At 39.8% G+C, this 20,628-nt stretch overlaps 1 protein-coding gene across 2 annotated transcripts; it reads right to left on the bottom strand.

The window, feature by feature from the left end:
* Positions 1–1,380: 1,380 nt before the first annotated feature.
* Positions 1,381–20,538, bottom strand: PRMT9 (protein arginine methyltransferase 9). Of its 2 annotated transcripts, XM_030491873.1 has the most exons (14): positions 20,460–20,538; positions 20,066–20,144; positions 19,372–19,575; positions 18,705–18,853; positions 17,520–17,756; positions 16,775–16,942; positions 14,860–14,962; positions 13,584–13,690; positions 9,793–9,985; positions 5,894–6,077; positions 4,367–5,078; positions 2,456–2,609; positions 1,906–2,028; positions 1,381–1,694 (listed from the first exon to the last, which is right to left on the bottom strand). In XM_030491873.1, exons 3-14 carry the CDS (start codon positions 19,546–19,548, stop codon positions 1,479–1,481), a joined length of 2,523 nt encoding a protein of 840 aa, XP_030347733.1. In that variant the 5' UTR covers positions 19,549–19,575; positions 20,066–20,144; positions 20,460–20,538; the 3' UTR covers positions 1,381–1,478. The 2 variants fall into 2 exon arrangements, with proteins under 2 accessions (XP_030347733.1, XP_030347734.1); XM_030491874.1 differs by lacking the exons at positions 18,705–18,853; positions 19,372–19,575; positions 20,066–20,144; positions 20,460–20,538 and having other exon boundaries at positions 17,530–17,613.
* Positions 20,539–20,628: the final 90 nt, after the last annotated feature.

The raw sequence follows: 20,628 nt of genomic DNA, 5'->3' as shown, positions 1-20,628 counted from the left end.
TTGTTCCTGCAGTAAGTCTTAAAGGTTGCACTTGCCTTACTTATCACACTGCTTGAAAACTCAGTAAGGGTCACTTTCAGCCCTTTACTTCATCTCACCAAGTACGGGTAGAATACATCCTTAATTTTTAAGTCATTTTGCTTGTCTTAGTAATTGCTGAAAAGCCACACTGCTATCTCATGGTTTTGCTTTTGTCATGTCTTCCAGCATGAGAAACCTAAACACTTCTAAGTAAAATTGCACTTCATTAAAAGTTTCCTGCACCTACTAAGTTTAGTTGTGTCAGACAGTAACTTAACATTTTATGGATCATAGTTGTGGTTGTTTAGTTCTGTGGTTTTTGGTGGGTTGGTTTTTTTTTCTTGGGTTTTTTTGGGGGGGGGTGTGTTAGGTTTTTCTTGGAAAAGCTGTTTTCTATGTAGTATGAAAAGCTCCTCATTTTGTTATGCTGTACCCTTTGGATAAAGAACGGTATCCAGTTTTTTATCTTCAGAAAACTTGACTTGAAGTCATTACCTCTGGGGGCAAAAAAGAAAATAAATAGGAGACCTGTCCTCCACCCTTCTTGCGGGAGCTTTATTACAGCAATGTCAGGTGCAGGTTCAGGTGCAAGCTGGGACAACACAGCTCCAGCCATCCCTGAAGTTCAACTGAAAGATTTGACCTCATGAAAAGTACGTATGAATCTTGCATGCAGTGAGATTCTAGAGAAATGCTTTGTGGAGAGCACTTCATGCAGGCTCCTGTACATTAAATAGGCAGCACAGTATAAGGAAACTGTGGCTACAAAAATAGACTTGCTGAGTCTTCCTCATATCTCTACAGAGGCAGAAACAATGCTGAGGGGGCAGCCTTGGTGAGTCTTCCGTTTGGATATAAATTTAATAAAGGAACTGGTTACCTGCAATGCTGTACAAGAGATGCAGGAGTACTATGGTGACTGATGTAATATTTTATACAACTTTCACATCCAGACCCCTTTTATTACCAGCAAAGACTCATTCAGAGAATCAAAAGTGTATGAGCTTTACCTTCCGCTATACAACTTGAGTTACTCAACAGCAAACTTTTTACTACTGTCTATGCGCAACACTAACTTGCAATTTTGCAAGTGGAATGGCATTACAGTCCCTACTACAAGGCTGATAACATCTCAGTACACTTAAGTAGGATGCTTTGGCAACCAAGAAATGTAACTACAGTTTGAGAAACAAGGATTCCATCCTGAACAGTCACAGCTGTTTACTTCTGGTACAGGCATCTGGGTGCTTTTTTTTCTGACTACAGATGCAATAGCAAGCAGAGCAAGATACTCCTATAGTACAAGCCAGAGTTCACCAGTGGTAGCGAAGCGTCTACTATGAAAGCAACACAAGAGCCTGTTTGATCAGAATAAAATTTAATATAAATTAACATCAGCGATGTTAGGAACACTCAATTTCTGCATAGGTAATTAACCACAAGTTGATTTACATTCTTCACCTTTTAACTGTAATGCAAATATTGCTTTTATGGTGTTGAACATCCAGCACAAGTTCATCTCCAACCTGAACTTGGATGGGCTCATCCAGAACAACTGCAGCTTGTTTCCAGTGTGAGGACTCATCAGATGTATTCAAGCTATGATCTTCATCGAGATGTATGTGATACCAGAAGGGAATTGCAGTGACTTGGCCAGACTTACAAATTTCTACCTGAAAACATTTAAAGTATTCATTTAATCAGTTACCCCTTTTTCAAAGAACTAAGAAAATAAAGTAGATCAAAACAGTTCAGTCCATGTTAGAGATACTTGCAGCCAAGTCAGTTCTGTATTGACATTTTCAGCCAAGGTGAGCAATGAATGAGCAGCTCTGCAGGACAGCAATTACACACACTTCTAAGCTTCGTATATGAACAACTCACCTTCACCTCTCTGCTGGAGCTGTTCAACAGAGGGTTCATGAGATCAAGCCTTAAAAGCTCTGCTGGCTTGCTCAAGGGTACACATGGTAATGTGGAGAGATCCAAATACACACGAACAGGTACCTAAGAGTACAGACCGTAACGTCAGGCATCAGCCATTAAAAAGTGCAAAATTAATCAGAATGCAATAGTTTCTAGGAATTACTATAATCCCCATACAAGACAGCCCAAATGCATAACACACCCTTTTAATCCCCTTTGAAACATGACTGTTGGGATACAAGGTGATGAAGGAGATCGTAACAGCACAGTCACTCTTCTGCATCCTTCATTACTCAGACAAAGCTTCTCCCACGACAGTTCTAAAACAAATGTTTCCCATTTTAATTTATCTCAACGCCCCATCTGGTCACACAGACCCCTCTTGATAACTTCAACAATAAGAAAAAGTTTCAGCTCTTCAGTTCTCTTGCAGCTGACACCCAAACTAAACAGCTGGACACCTGCAGGCTTTGGAACTGTGTCTGGAAGACACCCACCAACTCCATACCTTGAACTGGTTGATAAACGGGGCTATATTAAACCCAAGAGTTGGTTCTGTTCCTTGAACAGCACTCTCCAGTAACAGAGACTCTGATTCTACAAGCATCCCGTACACCAATACATATTGTGGGAAAATCTTCCCTCCACTGTGAAGTAAACACCTGTAAAATGAGAGAGATTTCACCTCTAAAGCATGTCAATCAACAGGAATTAAAAGAACATTAACATTTAAGATGTTAAAAGAACATTAACATTTAAGATGCGCATTTAAGAAGGCACACTCCTCCTTCCTCTGAAGTCAAGTGCTCATAGGCATTTGAGTTTGATCATTTCATCAGACAGCTGTATCATACAAAAGGAAAACTTGTCACATAATACTAAAGCTACGGAACTAAGCAATTTGTTCTCAGTGCCCATATTGGAAATGGTGATATTCCAGAACCTAAAGAGGGCCCACAAGAAAGCTGGAGAGGGACTTTTTACAAGACCCTGTAGTGACAGGACACAGGTGAATGGCTTTAAATTGACAGAGGGTAGATTTAGGTTAGATATTAGGAAGTTCTTCCCTGTGAGGGCGCTGAGGCGCTGGCACAGGGTGCCCAGAGAAGCTGTGGCTGCCCCATCCCTGGCAGTGTTCAAGGCCAGGTTGGACACAGGGGCTTGGAGCAACCTGCTCTAGTGGAAGGTGTCCCTGCCCATCGCAGGGGACCTTAAAGATGAGCTTTAAGGGTCCCTTCCAACCCAAACCATTCTGTGATGCTGTAATATTTCAGTATAAAGATAGTAGGATTTATTCATAGCAGCAGCATCTAATACTGAAGAACTGGCAGGAATGCCTAATAAAACTGGAGGTCAGGAAGTACATCAGGTTGGGAGGCACTGGTTAAGAAGGCAGCATAGCATACCCATAGGGAAACAAAACCTGGTGGGAATTTAAGTTGCCCTTCTTTAAGTGTTGAACTAAAATGGACAATACAGAAGACAGCACTTTTTCCCCAAAAAAACCCCTGACCCTTGCTTGGTCTCTTGCTGCAGAATATCACACTGTGGAGAGCAGCAACATGACAGAAGCTTTCCTTCAGCATAGTATCAAACACCTCCGGTTCAAGAGAGATTGTTTTAGGTTTTCTTTTCCTATAGCAGGCCTCTCTTCATAGGAGTCAGGTAGCTCAGTGATGCACTATTGAATATATTTTCATGCCATTCAGTTGTGTATGACAAAAGTCAGAGTAATCTACCACGTGTTCTTACAGCCAAAATAACATAAAATCTTTCAAATCATCCAAAGATTCATTCAAAACTTAGAAAAGGTAATGAACATTAATTGTCTGGAATATTCTGCCATCACCAAGCATGAAGATGAGCAGAGGAGATTCCCTGGCACCACAAAAGGGGATAAACCTGTTTCACATTTACTTTTTCTTGCTACCCATTTCCATTATTTCCCTTCCTCTTGCTCTGCACTCCTACCCACTGCCACAGCTAACAGCCAGCAACTCTGCTGCTTTCTCCCTGGCTGTTCTGGGTGCTTGTATTTTTGCACATTGTTTGTTCCGACAACACTCTGACATGTACATCAACCTGGGCTTTTCTAACTTTGCACTAAAAGCTACCTACGTTATTACTAAGGTGCTGGCTGTCCTGGGAACTTAACTTCTGACAGACCAAGCAGTAAGCTCTTCCATTCATATTCCTGCATACATAATACGAAAGTGGAATCTTGACACTTTTTGTAAATGATACACATATGCAATAGTCACACCAGAGACACTCTGGGAGGCTCAATCCCTTCAGAACACAAGCTTTTCCTGCTCTACAGAACCGGTGCAACAGTAATTTTACAGTTAAAATTACTATTTTCAAAAGTTCTCAGATAGTTACACATTCCTAGGAATACTATTGTCCATTTATACTGTACCTGGATATTGCAGCCTTTTCCATAACCTCCTGCTGGATTAAACCTGATGTCTCTATAACATCCAAGATAATGATACTCCACAATTTGTCTGATTTGGGTCTCTGAAGCACCACACTTTCATCTTCCAAGTGGCTTTGCCAAAACTCTAATGTTTCCTTAGGGAAATGGTTAGCTTCTGAAATTACATTAAGTGCTGCCTGATGCTGTTCTTTCTCAACAGAACTGTAGGCTCTAACTGGTCCAAGTTTGCCAGCTATAATTGGCAGGATGGAGAAGCCTTCAGATACATCTAAAACATACAAAGGATCAGGAGCCGCATCTAGAAAGCTCTTGTTTTGATTCTCCTGGAGGTTCATCCCACTGCCATGTCCATCAACGTCCATGGACTGCGAGTCCTTACTTGGATTTAACGCCGACAGCACTTTGCCCATGGCAGCTTTAAAGCACTTGTGGTACGGTACATTGTTCAGCAGGGCTATTTCTGTGGATTCCAGCACACACACTTGAGCATTGCCATCCTGTTTGCTGGTTGTCTGCAGACCAGCCAGGGCATTACACAACTCAGCCTCATTGCCCAGACTCGGCATGTCTTCCCTGTCACTGAAGTCCATCCCGCACTCCGAAGGCAAAGAAGAAATCTTCTGGATCTTCAAGTAGCAGTCTTGGCAGCATACTTCCATCACCACTGTATCTCCAGTCTTCACAGAGTAATCTTGGCAAAACAGCACAAAGAAGTCATGTCAGTTACTTCACAGCAAATAGCAGGGGAGCAGCCATACAGTGCTTAACAACAAACAAACAAAGAGTATTATCTCTTATATATCCATTATCTCTTCCATATATCTCTTATATATTCATTAGTTGTTACGGATGTGTATGACAGAACTTTTCTAGTCTGTAGCCCACAAGCCGAAATCTGCAATTGTGTGTTAAAATTTGCCTTAAACAGTCCCACACTAGGCAAAAATCCATTTATTCTCAAAATAAGCCTTTCCATGACAAACAGGTATTACTTTACTTGTTCTGTCAATAGCAGAGTAGAACAAGAACTGATAAAGAAATTGCTTTTACTTTCAAATGCAAAATACTAAATATTTACATTTTAATACCTCTTGTATCACAGAATGGTTTGGGTTGGAAGGGCAGGAGCAGTTAGCAATTCCTACCTCACCTCCCTTTCACAATTCCCACCTTGTCAAGCAGAGACAGTGAGTAGCCCCACTTTTTGGAGTTGCTCCACAATGCACTTAATTCAGATTAGAAATAAAAACTTAATGAAAAGCGCTCTCCCAGATCTTAAGCAGGTCCTTATTTGCTTCACAGCAGAGCCCCACAAACAAGCCCTGATGCCAGGACTGTCCACTAGAGTCCAGAAGCATGATCAGGAACCACCTCACAGCTACGTGCTGTTGAACTTCTCCAAAACCTATTTGCTGTCACTACCTAACCTCTGAGATAACCTAACTATCTCAAAACCAAAGTGAAACCAAGTTAATGTACCACAACAAGAAAACCTACAGGACATACCGAGGAGGCCCTGCACAGGATAGACTGCCTGCTCCCAGCAAGTTTCCTCACTGGGACTTGTAGATAGAGCATGCTCATCATCAAGCTGTAGCACAAACCACACCACAACAGCATCTAGTATTCCTCCTTCAGTGACTGGCATGCTGAGCTTCCAGGGCTTTCTAGCTGCAAGGCTTTTCAGCTCCTGACCAAAGTGGAAAGAGAAAAAAAGCATCAGAGTTTCTTTCTGTAAATAGAAGAAAGTTTGTTCTTACACTAGGTCATGCAAGTTTCTGCACCAATCCATGAGGGCACCTAAGAAAAACCTTGTTAACAAGCCACTACAATACCAATTATCATCATTAGTCAGTAGCATAGGAACTCTCTTCCCAAACGCAAGTGCAATTACCCACATGACTAACCTGCATCCCTCAGCTATTAAAGCAAACATGACTACATCCAAGAACATATGTATTTAAAAACACTGAAAACTGCAAGAAAGGCTTTAGACTGGCAAGGCTTGCCCAGGAGAAGTAATAAAACTAGAGCCAGTCTTTTCGGCTGGATTCAAGCCAATGCTTAGGCACATGCTTCACTTAAAACCTGTGTTCAGTCAGTTTGAGAAATAATGTAAGAACAAGCACTGAATTCACTCAAACAGGAGTTCAGCAAAATCATTATAAACACACTAAGTCTGAGGGCATTTTCTCTGCTATTGGGGCTACAGGCTCTGTGTAAAAGCTCAGGCATATACAATTTCACTATCGGGAAGAACCGCAATCTTTCCTAACGGCATCAGGTTATCAATTCTCCAGTACTCCTAAAAAGTTTTGAACATGTAACAGAAATTATGTCTTCTTCCAGGTAAAATATATGCTCCTCAATAACTGCCTTCTGCTACCAACATTAACAAACACAAAAGGCCCAGCTCTAACATCTCAGATGGTTTTGGCATAAACTGATAAATAGGAGGTCAAGCACAAGGAACCGAAGATTCTCTGAGTCACAACCTTCTCCTTAGTAACAGCCTTTCCTAAACATTCACCAGCTTCCTGATCTGCTTATGTCAACATGTGTCCTCCCTAAGTTTCAATCTTTAAATACACAGGGCAGAAGAGAAGTTCTACTCTAAGAATGTGAGTAGCTCTCACATGATGCAGTTCTTATTTTTCCTCTCTTCATTCTCGTTCTGTGTTCTCCAAGAGTTGGCCTACCACTCTTCTCACAATTGAGAGATGGCTGAGCAATGCACATGTTAAAATTACTGGATGCTAATAAAGTTCATAGTAAGATCTCACTGTTCTTCAATAAAAGTGCTTTGCTTCTGTCATTTTTTTCCTGTACAAACTCATATGGAGAGGAAGAACAGTAAGTTGAAGCTTTACTGACAGTAAGCCTCTTGAAGCAAGACAGCATGAGCACAAACATGCATCTGTTTCTCAGTTTCTGGGAAGTTATAGTTGTTTAGAAGTGTATTTGATATTAAAAATAGTCTTGATTATTCCGCAAAAGCAGTAGGCCCAAGGTTCTGATCCACTGGTTCTAGTAACCGTAGTGCTACATCCCTGTCCTGTGGCACACAACACATAAAACCCACCTGAAGGCAGTTATTTCAGCTTTCCCCACTCTCTACCATGCTGCTTATCCCATATTGATTCCTCGCATTTGCCCATTGCATAAAGGTTTTCTATTATTTATGACGATTACAGACTCAAACAGCTCTAGCACATCACGATGCCAATTTATCAACGAGTGTAGTTAAAGAGACAGCAAAAGAAAATAAAGCTATGATGCAGGAACAGGCAGTAAAAACCCCAAAATGATGCTATGCCACATATACCTTCTGAATGAGAAAAAGATAATTTGCATTTAAAAAATAAAAAAAAATTAAATGGGACTACAAATAGAAGCAAAAACTACAGAAAAAATGAAGTTACCAAATTTCCTATGTCTTGAACCACAGTTTCTCAAATATTCCACGCAGTACCTTCTCATGAAAATTAGAAAGAGCCAATATCTGTAACCATTGGCAAGAGCACAGTTTCTTTAGGGCCTGAAAGTGAGACTGAGCTTTAATTACTGGCTGCTGAGGTAAACACTCACTTCCACTCCCCGTGGCACTGATCTGCTGCCAGCAAACACGCACGCAGGCAGTACCTGGCTAGGTGTGTCTGTAATTACAGCCACATCTCATTCCCCTGCCTGGGAGGAACTGAGCTGCTGCTGCTAATAATAGCACTAATAAAGTACTCAGCATAACTCAGTTGCCTTTTTAATTTCAACGTATTGTTTCTCTGATCTGTACTGATGTCTTTGAAGCCTCCTACAACTTGGTTTGAGAAACACCATTGTACCGGTTTTTAAGTTTTCTTCTCAGTTCTGTCAGTTTAGGTCTGGATAGTTAATACAAGCAGAACAAATGCCACATCCCTCTCATTCCTTGAAATACATGTTTAGAAAAAGGGTCTTTGATATTACCTTACTAGTGCTAAGTGATTTCTGATCTCTATTTTAATCTTTAGTAGGTAATTCTACTACTGTTTGCAAGTATAGCAAGTTGTTGGGGTTTTCTTTATTATTCGAAGAGGAGCACAGACAATTTTTCCTTTCTATTTTTTATCTGCACCAACTGAACATCCAGGAGTGGCCATGACAAAACTAAAGAGATCAAACAAACCCCCCCCCAGGTTGAAAGTAACCTACCAGTGTTTCTAACTGCCGTATTTGCTCACCGATAAAGTCACAACAAACAGTAACCAATGATTCCAAATAAGTTAATTGCATTTCTTCCCTTTACCTTTACTGATACTTTGCAATTTCATGACACTCCATTAGTCTAGCAAACTTCAAAGGAGCATTTTTGAAACATGGTTTGAAAAGTAACACTGTTCTTTACTCCTTAAAATTACCTTTACTTGTCTGCCAGCCCACAAATGCTTAAGAGTAGCCATCTCAGAGAACAGTAATAGTTTCTTATTGATGCTAGAAGCAGAAGCAACATTAGGTCACAGAAAGATAGCTCCCAGTAGTGTACTGAAGAACCTTGTCTTATTTCATTTTTAATCTCAGGATGTCAGAAAAGCCAACTAGGAAAAGCTATTGATTCAGAAAGACTGCAATTCCTGGCCAAGCAGTAGCCAAGAATAATTTCATTTATATAACAGAACCTATTTTAAGCTCTGACTCAATGCTAACTCCTCACCACAGGTCAATGAGAAAGAAACATACCAGAGATCAGATGGATTATCTTTTTAGCATGCTCAGCTGCAAGTGGCTGATGTCCTTGCCTTACAGCTCAGGCCTATTCAGGATACCCATACAAACATATTCTGTGCAAAATACATGAAATAATGCTACCATATTTTAAAATGCCATATTACAGACATACTGTAAGATATCAAAGGAGCTGAAGGGTAGAATCAAGCTGGTTGAACAGGGTAATTTCTTCATCTCCCCTCTCTTGTACACTTATCCATCAACACTTGCAGATATTTTTATGCCAGATGTAAAAGACATCCTTACTTTTTTGTCTTCAAGAGGTTCCTGAATACTCTAGAGGAATAAATTAAGTCAGCTTCACAACTGCATAAATCATTAAAGATGGGTCTACTGCATCCTTCCTTCCCCTCTCTGTAGCGAGGCTGGCAGTTGTCTGATCCTATGGGGAGCTCATTTACAGACTAAACTATGACGAACAAACACAAAACTCCACCTTCAAAACCTCAGAGACCATCATCTGGTGAATCACATCACCACATGACCAGACAAATATCAAAACCAGCAGAGGATTTCACTGCAGCTCTGCCAACTTCACACTTGTGAACTGTTCTGCAATTGAACCCAGACACCACATAAGATATAAGGCTGATATTATTCTGAAACAGGTTACTTGTAAAGGACGTAAAACAAATAATCATTACCTGCAGATTGTTGAAATCCACTGTCATTACCTGACAGGGTTCTGTCAGAGGTACGTAACCTCCAGGAATACGACTGAGCTTCTCAGTGGTGTAAGGTTCGACAGTCTCCTCTGAACCAGCAGAAGCATATGTTGGACTGAAGAACTGCACTGAATTTGACAAGTGCACACCAGCAACTTCTTGCAGCCCCACTCTGGGAGTTAAAGGAAAAAAGGGAAGAAATGAAACTTCAAATAATTTGACAAAAAAATAACAAAGATCTTTCAGGCTTTGTAAGTATTTCTAAATGCAGAGTGTAAGAATAGAAGAGATAATAAAAGATAATAAAATAATTCCGTGGGGTTTTTATTATGTTCAGAGCAGCTCTAAAGCACAGAAAATGCACAACACTTTCAAGAACGAGAACTGAATGCTGTCACTAGGAACTAAGAAAAAGCACTGTGAGTCCTTTGTCAAAGGCCACAGACTTTTGTCCCCTTAAGTACAACTCACTGAGTCTTGACAGAGAACGAGAGAGAATATATAGTAATAGTAAGAACAAATAAAGCTTTTCTGCTGCTGCTGCATTAGAAAGGTAATAAGGGTGCTTCTTTCAGATGAACAGAATACTCAGAACAAAGACACAGACATACAATAGGAAAATGCATTTTTGGAGTCTCTGACTTTCATTTTGCAGTACCTTTATATACTTTTCGAGCACAATCTATGCAGAATAAAGCATTTTTCACAGTTACAGAGCTGCAAAGAACATCTCAGCATAGATTTCTAGGTAAAAGGCTTTGACAACTCAGAATACATGCACCCTCTCTTCTAAGACAGAAGATCAGTCAGGTTTCTAGAAACAGCCTTACACAAAAAAACTTCAAAGAATGCCATAACTGCTTTAAACCAGTTACATACACTGCCAATCTCTTAGGTTTGAGGACTTAAGGTATATTCTTATTTTCAAAGTACGGGTCAGGAAGTTACACAAGATGAGTCTTGCACAAGCTACACTTTAGATTATTCTGAAAAAGCGTATCTGCCTGTGAAGGACCTCGTGCTTCCTATTTAAGTGACAGCTAACAAGCACATCAGCATTCTTCCAGTGGAATCTATCACTCATCAGTTGAAATGACAACCAGTTAAATTTCGATTTCTAGAGCAACTTTAAATTCTTAATTCCTTTCACAGGAACCTTCCCTTCCTGCAAAAGCTCTCCCTAAAACTAAGTATGACCATGCAGGCTCTCTGGTAATATTCTCAGATACAGTCATGTCTTTGAAGCTCCCAAATGCAGAATCGAGTAAGTTGTCTCTTGTCATAGCCTGGATTCTTAGGCAAATATATTCTGACCATTATGCACAGCTAAAATACAGAAATGAATCAGGTTCCATCTTCAGAGCCAATTCCCTAGCAACTGAAGTATATATGACATATAGAAAGCATGAAGTAGCAAGTACTTCACAATAGATACTAAAAAATACAGCAATGTTATCAGCAATGACAATCTTCTCACTTGCTCAGTGAAGTAACTTAGATATTTTAACGTCAAGGATGAGACTATTCTCCTTCATTTGAAATTCAATCCACGTATTATTTTAAAAGAAATACAACTAAACAGAACAGCTGCTGTACGAGGATTATATTGTGGAAAAGGTCAGGAGATTATTACATTTTTATGAATCCTCCTGGCTTCAATACATAGCACAAAAGCAGAGCCATTGTATTGCCCCTCTCTCCGGGACCTAATACATTAAAAATTAAACATCAAAAAAACCCCCGAAACCTGTAATTCTTAATTAAATTAGTAAATTAACCCATATTCGGGCATTTTTATTCAAAATAATATAGATAATAAATATAGATGCACTAATGTAGCACACCTATGATCTCCTGGAATATTGCTCTACTGTTGCATATGACTCTCAAAAGATACCTAGTTCCAACTTGAAAACCAATATGCAGTATACTCTGGTATCTTAAAACTTTTGTGGAAGTCTAAACTTATCCTTACTAGGACTCAGGTCTTCTTGCAAGTTTGTCAGTTCATTTATTCTTCTGGAAGTAAACACATTTCACATGGATGGGAAACAACTGCCTCAAAGAGGGAGCAACGACTTCAGCAGAAAATTAAAGCTAACCCTAAGGAAAAATTACACAACACCACAGCAGAGGTGGGCCCTATAGTCATTCTAGGAAGCACAAGCCATGACTGCAAGCAGCACCAGCTACAGTGAAGAAATGTTACAGTTATCACTAAACCATCAAGTAATGAAGCCACAGTAAGGGGTAAACCAGCAAAAAACTTTTTGCAAAGTTGGCTTAAGTGCACCAAAGACAGAATTACAAGAAAACTGGTATGGTTTATCTAGAATTTCACTATGTGCTAGCAAAAAAAATAATAAAGACAGAGCACAGGAAATCCAGCATAACTTTAAATTACTAAAACAAAGGCACAGAATACAAAGCAGATAATGAGATCAGCCACAGAAAGATGATATGCGAGATTATCAACAATTGGAGTGAAAGGGGATTCCCTCCCTCAGCAAGATAAATCAGTGTTTCATTAGGCATCCTGCTCAGAAAAAACCCCACTATCCAAACCCCAAAGTCTTGCTGTAGGTCACGAAAACACTTAGGGAAGTGTGGAGACATGCACATTTGAATAATTCAGAGATCTGTGTAGTATAAATCTTAGAACAGGTATGTGTTTTGCATAAAGCTTAATAGCACTTGTTAAAATAGACTTAAGGCAAATATTCTTACTGGAGCAAAAAGGGATCCCCAAACTATAAAGGCAGAAAAACTAAGTGACATTTTTCTTCCTACAGCATATAATTAACTTGTGGCAATCACTTCAGTCCTACCAGCCACCTACCTTAAGTTATGCTATTAGAACAGACTGTTAATCCAACAATCCAAACTTTACAGTACATTAACTTTCATCCTGAAAAGTCATGCCATGTTTTAAGGCAAAATCCTATCTTCCAATTGATGAATAATTAACTTCTAAAAGGAGGTTCTTCTATGCTCACCGACTATAGGAGCTTCAACCTCTTTCTGGCCATTATCCAGGTCTACTGCATTAGAAAAATCACTGACACAGCCTGGCTATTTTCCATTCAGTACACTGAAGCTCTTGCAAAAGTTACTGTTCTCTTTGATCTCCAGTAAGACAAATCCTAAACAAAACACATCAAGTCCAAACCTCTCAGGCAGAGACTGTCTCCACGCAGTGATACTGTGCTAGAAGACGAGAATAAAAATTAATATCAAAGTAACTGATACACAGTCAGAACAGTCCCAGCAAAGAAACCCTACTGTATGCTAGCTGAGAATCAGGCAAGGCACATATTCAGAAAGATAATGCTAGGTGGGGGTAACACTTCAACTTTAAAAAGTCCTGTCCTCATCTTCTGAAAGGGTTACATCCAGCAGCAAGGTATGGAGCAGATTATAAAGAGAGTAAAATGAGGATAAAGGCCAAGTGGTAATCCAAGAATCTCCAATACAGAAAGGGAGAAGTATTTTTACTATTAAGGAATTAAGTGTCTTTAGTATATGTTAACAGCATGTGTTCCAGCATAACTGAAAATCAAGTATTTCTGATGAAATGATCCAGAAAGTCTGAACCACAAGGGATGTAGGGTGGGGGAAGGAATGTGAGAGCAGAAATCTTTTTAGTGAAACAGATAATCAGCCATTCAAAAAATAAAGAGAACAGTACATCAAAAATCCTCAATAGAAACCAGTGGTCTCCTTCCCAAGTAACAAATATGGGTTCAAACTGTGCTGGAGTTTAAACACACCTGTGATGCCTACGTATCTCTTTGCATTCTACTGCCATCCCAAATATTGTAGCGCTTGCAGGAATAACTCTGCCATAGTCTCCAGTACTGACATCTTGATTTTTAGGCTGTGAAAACATAAGTAACAACATGCAGTGAGACAGATCTATTTCTACAGTTACTGCAAAGCCTAGGTTAATTAATTAGTTAAAAATCATTAATGAGCCATTCAAGATTACAGTTCAAACATCAGAAAGTTCTTGGTGACTAGTAAACTTTCTGGTCTTTGTCATTCCAGGTGACCATTTCTTAAATACCGTGTTTCAATATATCCATGCATCAGCTTTACTTTTCAATCTCTGCTTCCTCTGTGTAATTCTAGAAGTGGTTTTTAATTAGTATCCTGCTAGAATATATTGAAACAATTGAGGACCTTTTCTTTATGCATCATTCCTACACTTAACACTAGAGGTCATCAGTTTCAGTTCAATACAATACAGTAAGGTATCAGCCAGATAAGACTTTTAAAATTAGTTGGAATCAAGGCAACATCAAAATAAAAGGTAAGTCCTTCTATTTCATAAGGCCTAACAGAGGTTAACTCATAAAAGACTCGCTGTCATATTACTTTGCTTAACATATGCTAGCTAAAACGCCAAACACAAAGTAATATCTGAGACCCAGTGGAATTGTTCAGTCTTCCAAAATAGTTCAAAGTTAGCAAAAATAAAGAATATAAACATATGGCATATTTAGCATATTATAATTGACTGGTCCCTAGTGTTATGATGAGAATAATTCTACTGTAACGTAGCATTTTCTGCTTAGACTGACACAGCTTTCTGCTACTAGTTGATATCTCAAAATGACCAGGTTGTAATCATAATTTCAGGAAAACAGTGCCTTTAAAACACACACAAACCCCTTTGGTGTTACTTACTAATGGGAGGATGGGGAAGATGGGGGCCAGGGGGGAAGGAGTGATCAAGAGTGACACATCTCTGTATGATAGAAAGTCACACCAGGGAAACATGCACTGAAAGTACCTGCCCATCCAGAACACAAGCTCACAGAAGTACAACATATGCAGTTGCCTCACTGCGTTTCACCAAAATCAAATTCACAGAACAAACCCAGATCACTCATTTTTTTAAACATCAACAGGCATAAAATACTTACAAGACAGTTTTTCCTCATTCACGTATTTCTGTGAATGTATGCACATGCACACACACACACTTATATCCATCAAACAAAACAGGAATCCCATTTATATGTATGTACCCATATCACCCACCTTTGGTTGTAAAAGCAAATGTTCCCAAGCATGTATCAAGCTCTCCACAATTCCTTCTCCAAACAAACCAGCATCAACTGTTTCTGTGACAACCAAGGAAACTCTAGATAAGAAAAAGAGCACCATAAAATACACTGTGTAACACACATTCCTGTCAACAATTATTCTTTACAGAAAAAAACCCCACCATACCAACGTGAGCTCCAAGCAAAACTTCTACCAGTGTTCTGAAGTTTCAATACAGACGGGCAACTTAATTCTTCCAACAAATGACATGTTTTGAATTGTGAGAAGTTATTCAAGATGCAGATAAAAGAGAATAAATACTGAACAAGAGTTTACCATAAAGCTTCTTGTTCAACATTTCTAAATAAATTGCGTGGGAAGAATCTAGCCAAAACAGGAAGATGTTTCAGCCTGGGCGCACAGCCAGCGATACTGCAGAACATGTATTTTGTCTGCGCCTTGTGCAAGAGTACACATCCATGCATGCATGTTAAAAAAGAATTAAAAATAAATCCAAGCACAAAACTGTAATTAAATCACCAATTATTACACAGACTACCAGACCCTAATGTCCTATATCCTTTGGATTTAAACTAAAACACATGTAGCATGGTAAGACATTTCCAGAACAATTTACTCCTGACAGGTGACAGCCAGTAACTCATCATATGCACTAAAAGGATACATATGATCAGTTACCGTACCCCAGCTGACGTAATTAAGACAAGGCTTGACTAGCATGCTAAACCATGGAGCTTCTTCATTTCAGGTTATGAGCCTGTACCATCACCAGACACTTTGTTAGTAATTAGAAGTAAAATTGTTTCTTTCCCACATTTCATCTGCATATCTCGTAGTGGTAAACTGAAATGATAAACCAGTCTTCACATGTACCAAACCAAGCAAGAAACCCCTCAGATTTCTATCTGCTAAAAATCCTCCTAAGATCCTCCTAAGAACTCCTGCTGAATGGGACAGTGAGCAAGGAGGAGCAGGGTAGCATAAAAAGCCTGGATCATGTATATTGAGAGCTGTTATACTGATCAAATTCTAATTTGCCAAAAGCAATTCCAAGCTGCTGATTTGCCCCAGTATGTCTTACTGTGCTTTAGAAGACATTACTTAACATTGGAAAATAAGCTACTTAGTTTTCCAAAGCACATAAATATCTGCTATGCAGACAGGTGGGCAGATGTGTACCTAGAAATACAAATATATTCTCACAGGACAAATTGCAACACGGTAGGGTGCTGACATTCACAGCTCAAGCCAGCCCCGTCACCACCAACCTTCCAAATGCAAGCAACCAGGAACCCACACACATCATGTTGCACCCCTTGCCTCCAAACACAGCAGCAATGCTCCTCAGGGGATACTGGAAAGGGGAAGTTTTCCCTCACTCCCTGATCAGAAGAGGCAAGACAATCTGCAACTTCTGATCTCTCTCTGACAAATACAGAAGTTGACATGGAGTTGCAGGACATGGTATGCCCCAGAAATAGTCTTCCTCTGCAAGCCGTTACATACCTCCATCCTATTGATGGGCTGCAGAAGTGAGCCAAAGTTGTTAAGTACAAAAGCATGTTAAAATTATTTTTGTGATGTATTAATCCAATTTTTCTCTTCCTATTGCTGCAATATAATTGCATATGCCCCAAAGCTCCTACCACCAAGGAATTAAACTCCTTAAGTTATGACACTGTTGATCTACCGCAGAAATTAGTACGATCTGAAGAACATGTTATCATTTCTGTACTGCCCTATAAAAACCATAAAACATACAGAGAAGCTTCTCACATTATGAGCAATATAATAGCCAAAGTTATTTCCTGTTTAGGTCACAGCGTATTTTCTATTTTCTTCAAATTAAGAGCAAACAAAAATATCACAACAGGGATTAACAACGTACCTTTCAGGTATGTGCTTTGGAATTTCTATATCAAGTGACTTCAAATGCAAAAGTTTAATCTTTCTTTCCATGTTATTTGCTGCCACCACATCACGAGCAAGTTCATACATCGTCTTTGATAATTCACAGGCATAAACAAAAGATGCTCCTGCCTTTTTTGCAAACATACTGAAAAAACAAGAATCCAGGCTTTTACTTAAAACTATTTAAACTGGAGGGAAAAGCACAGCAAGATCTTCAATTGCCTTAAGTTCTATTTCTGCATCTGCTTCACATTCTAAGAAAACAGTTCAAGTTTAAAAATTGCCATTAAATGAACTAGCATCTCTTGTGTGAATACTGATACTGCACAAATGGATATCCTCTTGATATGCTATCATAAAAAAAAATAAACAAACTCAGGTAGCATAACAATACTCCCCCAGCTATGCTAAATTCACTCTTTATACTAGATTCAATATTTAAAGACGGGACACACGGCATTACAACTGCAAAACCAACACTAATAATTAAATTTATACAGCAGCTATTGGCAAAAAAGCTTCTGCAACAATTTTAAAAACAGGTTTCAAAAAATACTGCTAGACACTAACCTCCAGACTGACACCTGAAAGCTCTGTTTCCTTTAAGTTTTGTCTCAATACAAGGCATAAAAGTAATTTTTTTCCCCCATTAGCAACCAGATTTCGAGAGATGACAAATATGCTTCTATGAAGTCCATGTTAAATATGCACTTATGACACACCTCAAAATACCTGTTCCTGTTCCAATATCAAGGACAGATTTGCACCCTGAGCGGACAGCATTCTCAATTGCTTTTAGGTAAGTAAGGTTCCTCTTGGTATCGTTGAGCATGATGAAGTGCCAGCGTTCCACAAGCCAGTTTGCAACGCGGTAAAAATTCTCCTTTGCATCAGCAAAGCCTGGGTTAAGCTTCACTGCTTTATGAAAATATCCAGCTGCTTCATCTCGAAAGCCCATTCTAATAGTCAAAATGACAAACAAATAGAAAGCATGCATTCAGCTGCCAAGTATCTGTGGGTCTGTACATCGGCTAAAATACAACAGAAACATTTTGCGTTAGTTAGAAAGATTATCTTTAGAAACACTGATATTACTTTTTGGAAAAGAATCATTTACTGTTCTACATCAAATCCCTTTAAAATGCAAAATATGGTCCAAAAATACCACCATGTACACCAGCCTTCATCTACATCCTTCGACAAACTAGAACAGGTTTTAAAAGGACTTACTGCACCAGTAGGACATCAGCAAGTTGCAATCCAGCCTCACAGATTTTCAAGTCAAGAGAATGCTACAAACCCCGAAACTTCTTTACTCTATTTAACTGGACATACTTCAAAGCAACTAAATTTTGACTTGCCAGTGCTTGCATTAAGTAGCAATTTTGAAAACTAAATTGTGAACCCGAAGCAAGTTTTTGTAATACGTATAGGATATCCTCAAATCAGGAAAACAAAAGTCTGTAAAATGCAAGAAACATGTACCTGTTTCTGTAACAACATGCTGGGAGAGCTGTTCCTTAAAACAAAGTAATCACAAAAAGCAAATCTAATTAAAACTATCTGGATCCATGACCTATGATTTCAATCTTACAATTCCAGTCTCATATCATCTTAGAACCCTGAGCAACAGCAAATTACCATGTTTTGGACTGTTTAGAGAAAGCAGGAAAAGACTGTTTTACACTAATAAATAAAAGCATAAGCTCAAGACATTTAAGAACAGCCTATTCTATTTTAAGCTGGCAAACAGTTTTGAAGTTCAACAGTACACACTACACAGCATTAAGCATATGTTTACATTTACTTCTTTTAAGCACATTTTATATGCTTTGCTGAATCAGGCCTTGTCAACATGCAATATTAAGTGTGAACCTTACAGAAACTGCATATACATTACTACAAACCTGAAAAGATGTTCTCCCATACTATTACATATCACTTCATCATCTGGGTACAGTTCAAGCGCTTGCTCATAACAGTTAAACAGATCTTGAATCCGTGCCAGAGAATCTAGCTCTTCTGCCCATTTAAAGAGAGTAAACTGAAACGTTTCCTAGAAAATAAACCATGTACCAATGAGTTTCTAGTAGTTACCAGAAATACGGAACCGAGCCCTAAAAACATCTAGGGGTATCCTGACATGCACCTGAACACTCTCATTTCCCTAAGCAGCAGCATACAATTGTTTGCTATCATCTGAAGTTAGCTGGCTCACTTGAAGAAGCAGAAATAAGCTCTCAAATACCCACCAGAGTATCACCACCCAGCAGTGTATGTATACTAAGAGCCTGCAGACTATACTACAAGCCAATTACTAACAAGGCCTTATTTTTATTAAACTTAGTTGACACACAGACAGACTAAAAGTGTAGCAGTTCTCTTCCCACATTCATACAAAGCTTATTAAACAAGTTACTGACTGACTCCAGTATTAATGCTTTCTGCTTCTATTTTGAAGACTAAACAGGAAAGTCAGTTACATACAATAAATCACAAACACAAAAAGTGCCAGAAAGCCTCAAGAGGAATACAGTAAATCAAAGCGTTTCAAGCAATTCAAAGCGCACTTACTTTGACACTAGTTTTTAACTCGGGAGCTAGATTTAGTACCAGGAGATAGTGAGCATATGCAGTCCCAAAATCCTGGTCCTCCAAGCAATGCTGAGCACTCTGCAAAGACCTGGAAACCAACTCCCGCCTGCCAGCTTCCTGACCACCTCTATGAATTTTGGAGTTGGAGTTGGGCATTATGAAAGTTGTAAATACTCGCTCTTCCTGAAGGAAAAAAAGGTTGCACATATTTTAATTTTCACTGACATGAGTAAAGACATCTTCCCTCCCCCCCAGGTACTAAGCATTCAAAACTACGGTCATCTTTATGCCACTGATAATTCCATCAACTTCAAAATGAATGTCCACCATTCAAAAGCCAAGCATGCCTCATGTTTATGTTACACCAGGGTAATTTGGGCAAGCTTACACTTCTTCACCTCTTAATTTTTGTAATACATATTTTAGCATGTCTCTGACCAAATCCTGACAAACACGGGAAGCTCATGCACTCATCAGTTTTATGATCAACCACAAAATCTGCAGGTTAAAACTCCACTTCAATAGCATCTTCATAAAACAAAGACGCCCAGAGAAAGAGCTAACGAGCTCAGTTTATTTCACACAAGGCAACGTGACGATTTTTCCCCTTAAGAAAACATGAAAAAGTTACCAGAATCAATACGCACATTCTTACAACTTTAAACTTACTTACATAAGAGTGCCTAATACCGCCTTCAGGGTTTTCAGATGTCTCCCAAAGCTGGAAACAGCGAGCGTTACATGCAGAAAGACTGTAAGAAACACAGCACCATCACAACTAGGCTTTTTATTTTCCTTAAAACAAACAAACAAACACCGGCCACGTCTCAGGCAAGCACCAGTAACATACTCAAGCGCACGCAAAGCCAGGGAGCGCCGTGCAAACTCGCCTGCCCCACGGATTTGGGGGCCTGGGGACAGGGAGATCGAGGGGGCCGCGGGAAAGCCTGCCAAGGCCGCACTATCTCCAGACGCTGCCCCACTCGCGGGGCGAGCCCCGGCAAAACAGCGGGGTGGGGTGGGGGGGGTTTCCCGTGCGGCCAGGCCGGGCTCGCCGGGGCCATCACCTCCTGGGCACGGAACGGCACTCCCGGACCGTCAAGGAGCACGCTGCAGGCCGCCGCCATCTTAGAGCCGGGCAGAGATCGTGGCGCCTGCGCAGAGCCGCTGCCGCAATTGGCAGGCGACCCCTGACGGGAGGGCCCGAGGCCCGGCCGCCACCCCGGGGCCCTCGGT

Source organism: Strigops habroptila, chromosome 7 (assembly GCF_004027225.2).
Source record: "Strigops habroptila isolate Jane chromosome 7, bStrHab1.2.pri, whole genome shotgun sequence".
In the NCBI taxonomy this organism is placed as follows: domain Eukaryota; kingdom Metazoa; phylum Chordata; class Aves; order Psittaciformes; family Psittacidae; genus Strigops; species Strigops habroptila.
This window is presented reverse-complemented; position numbering and strand designations above follow the sequence as displayed.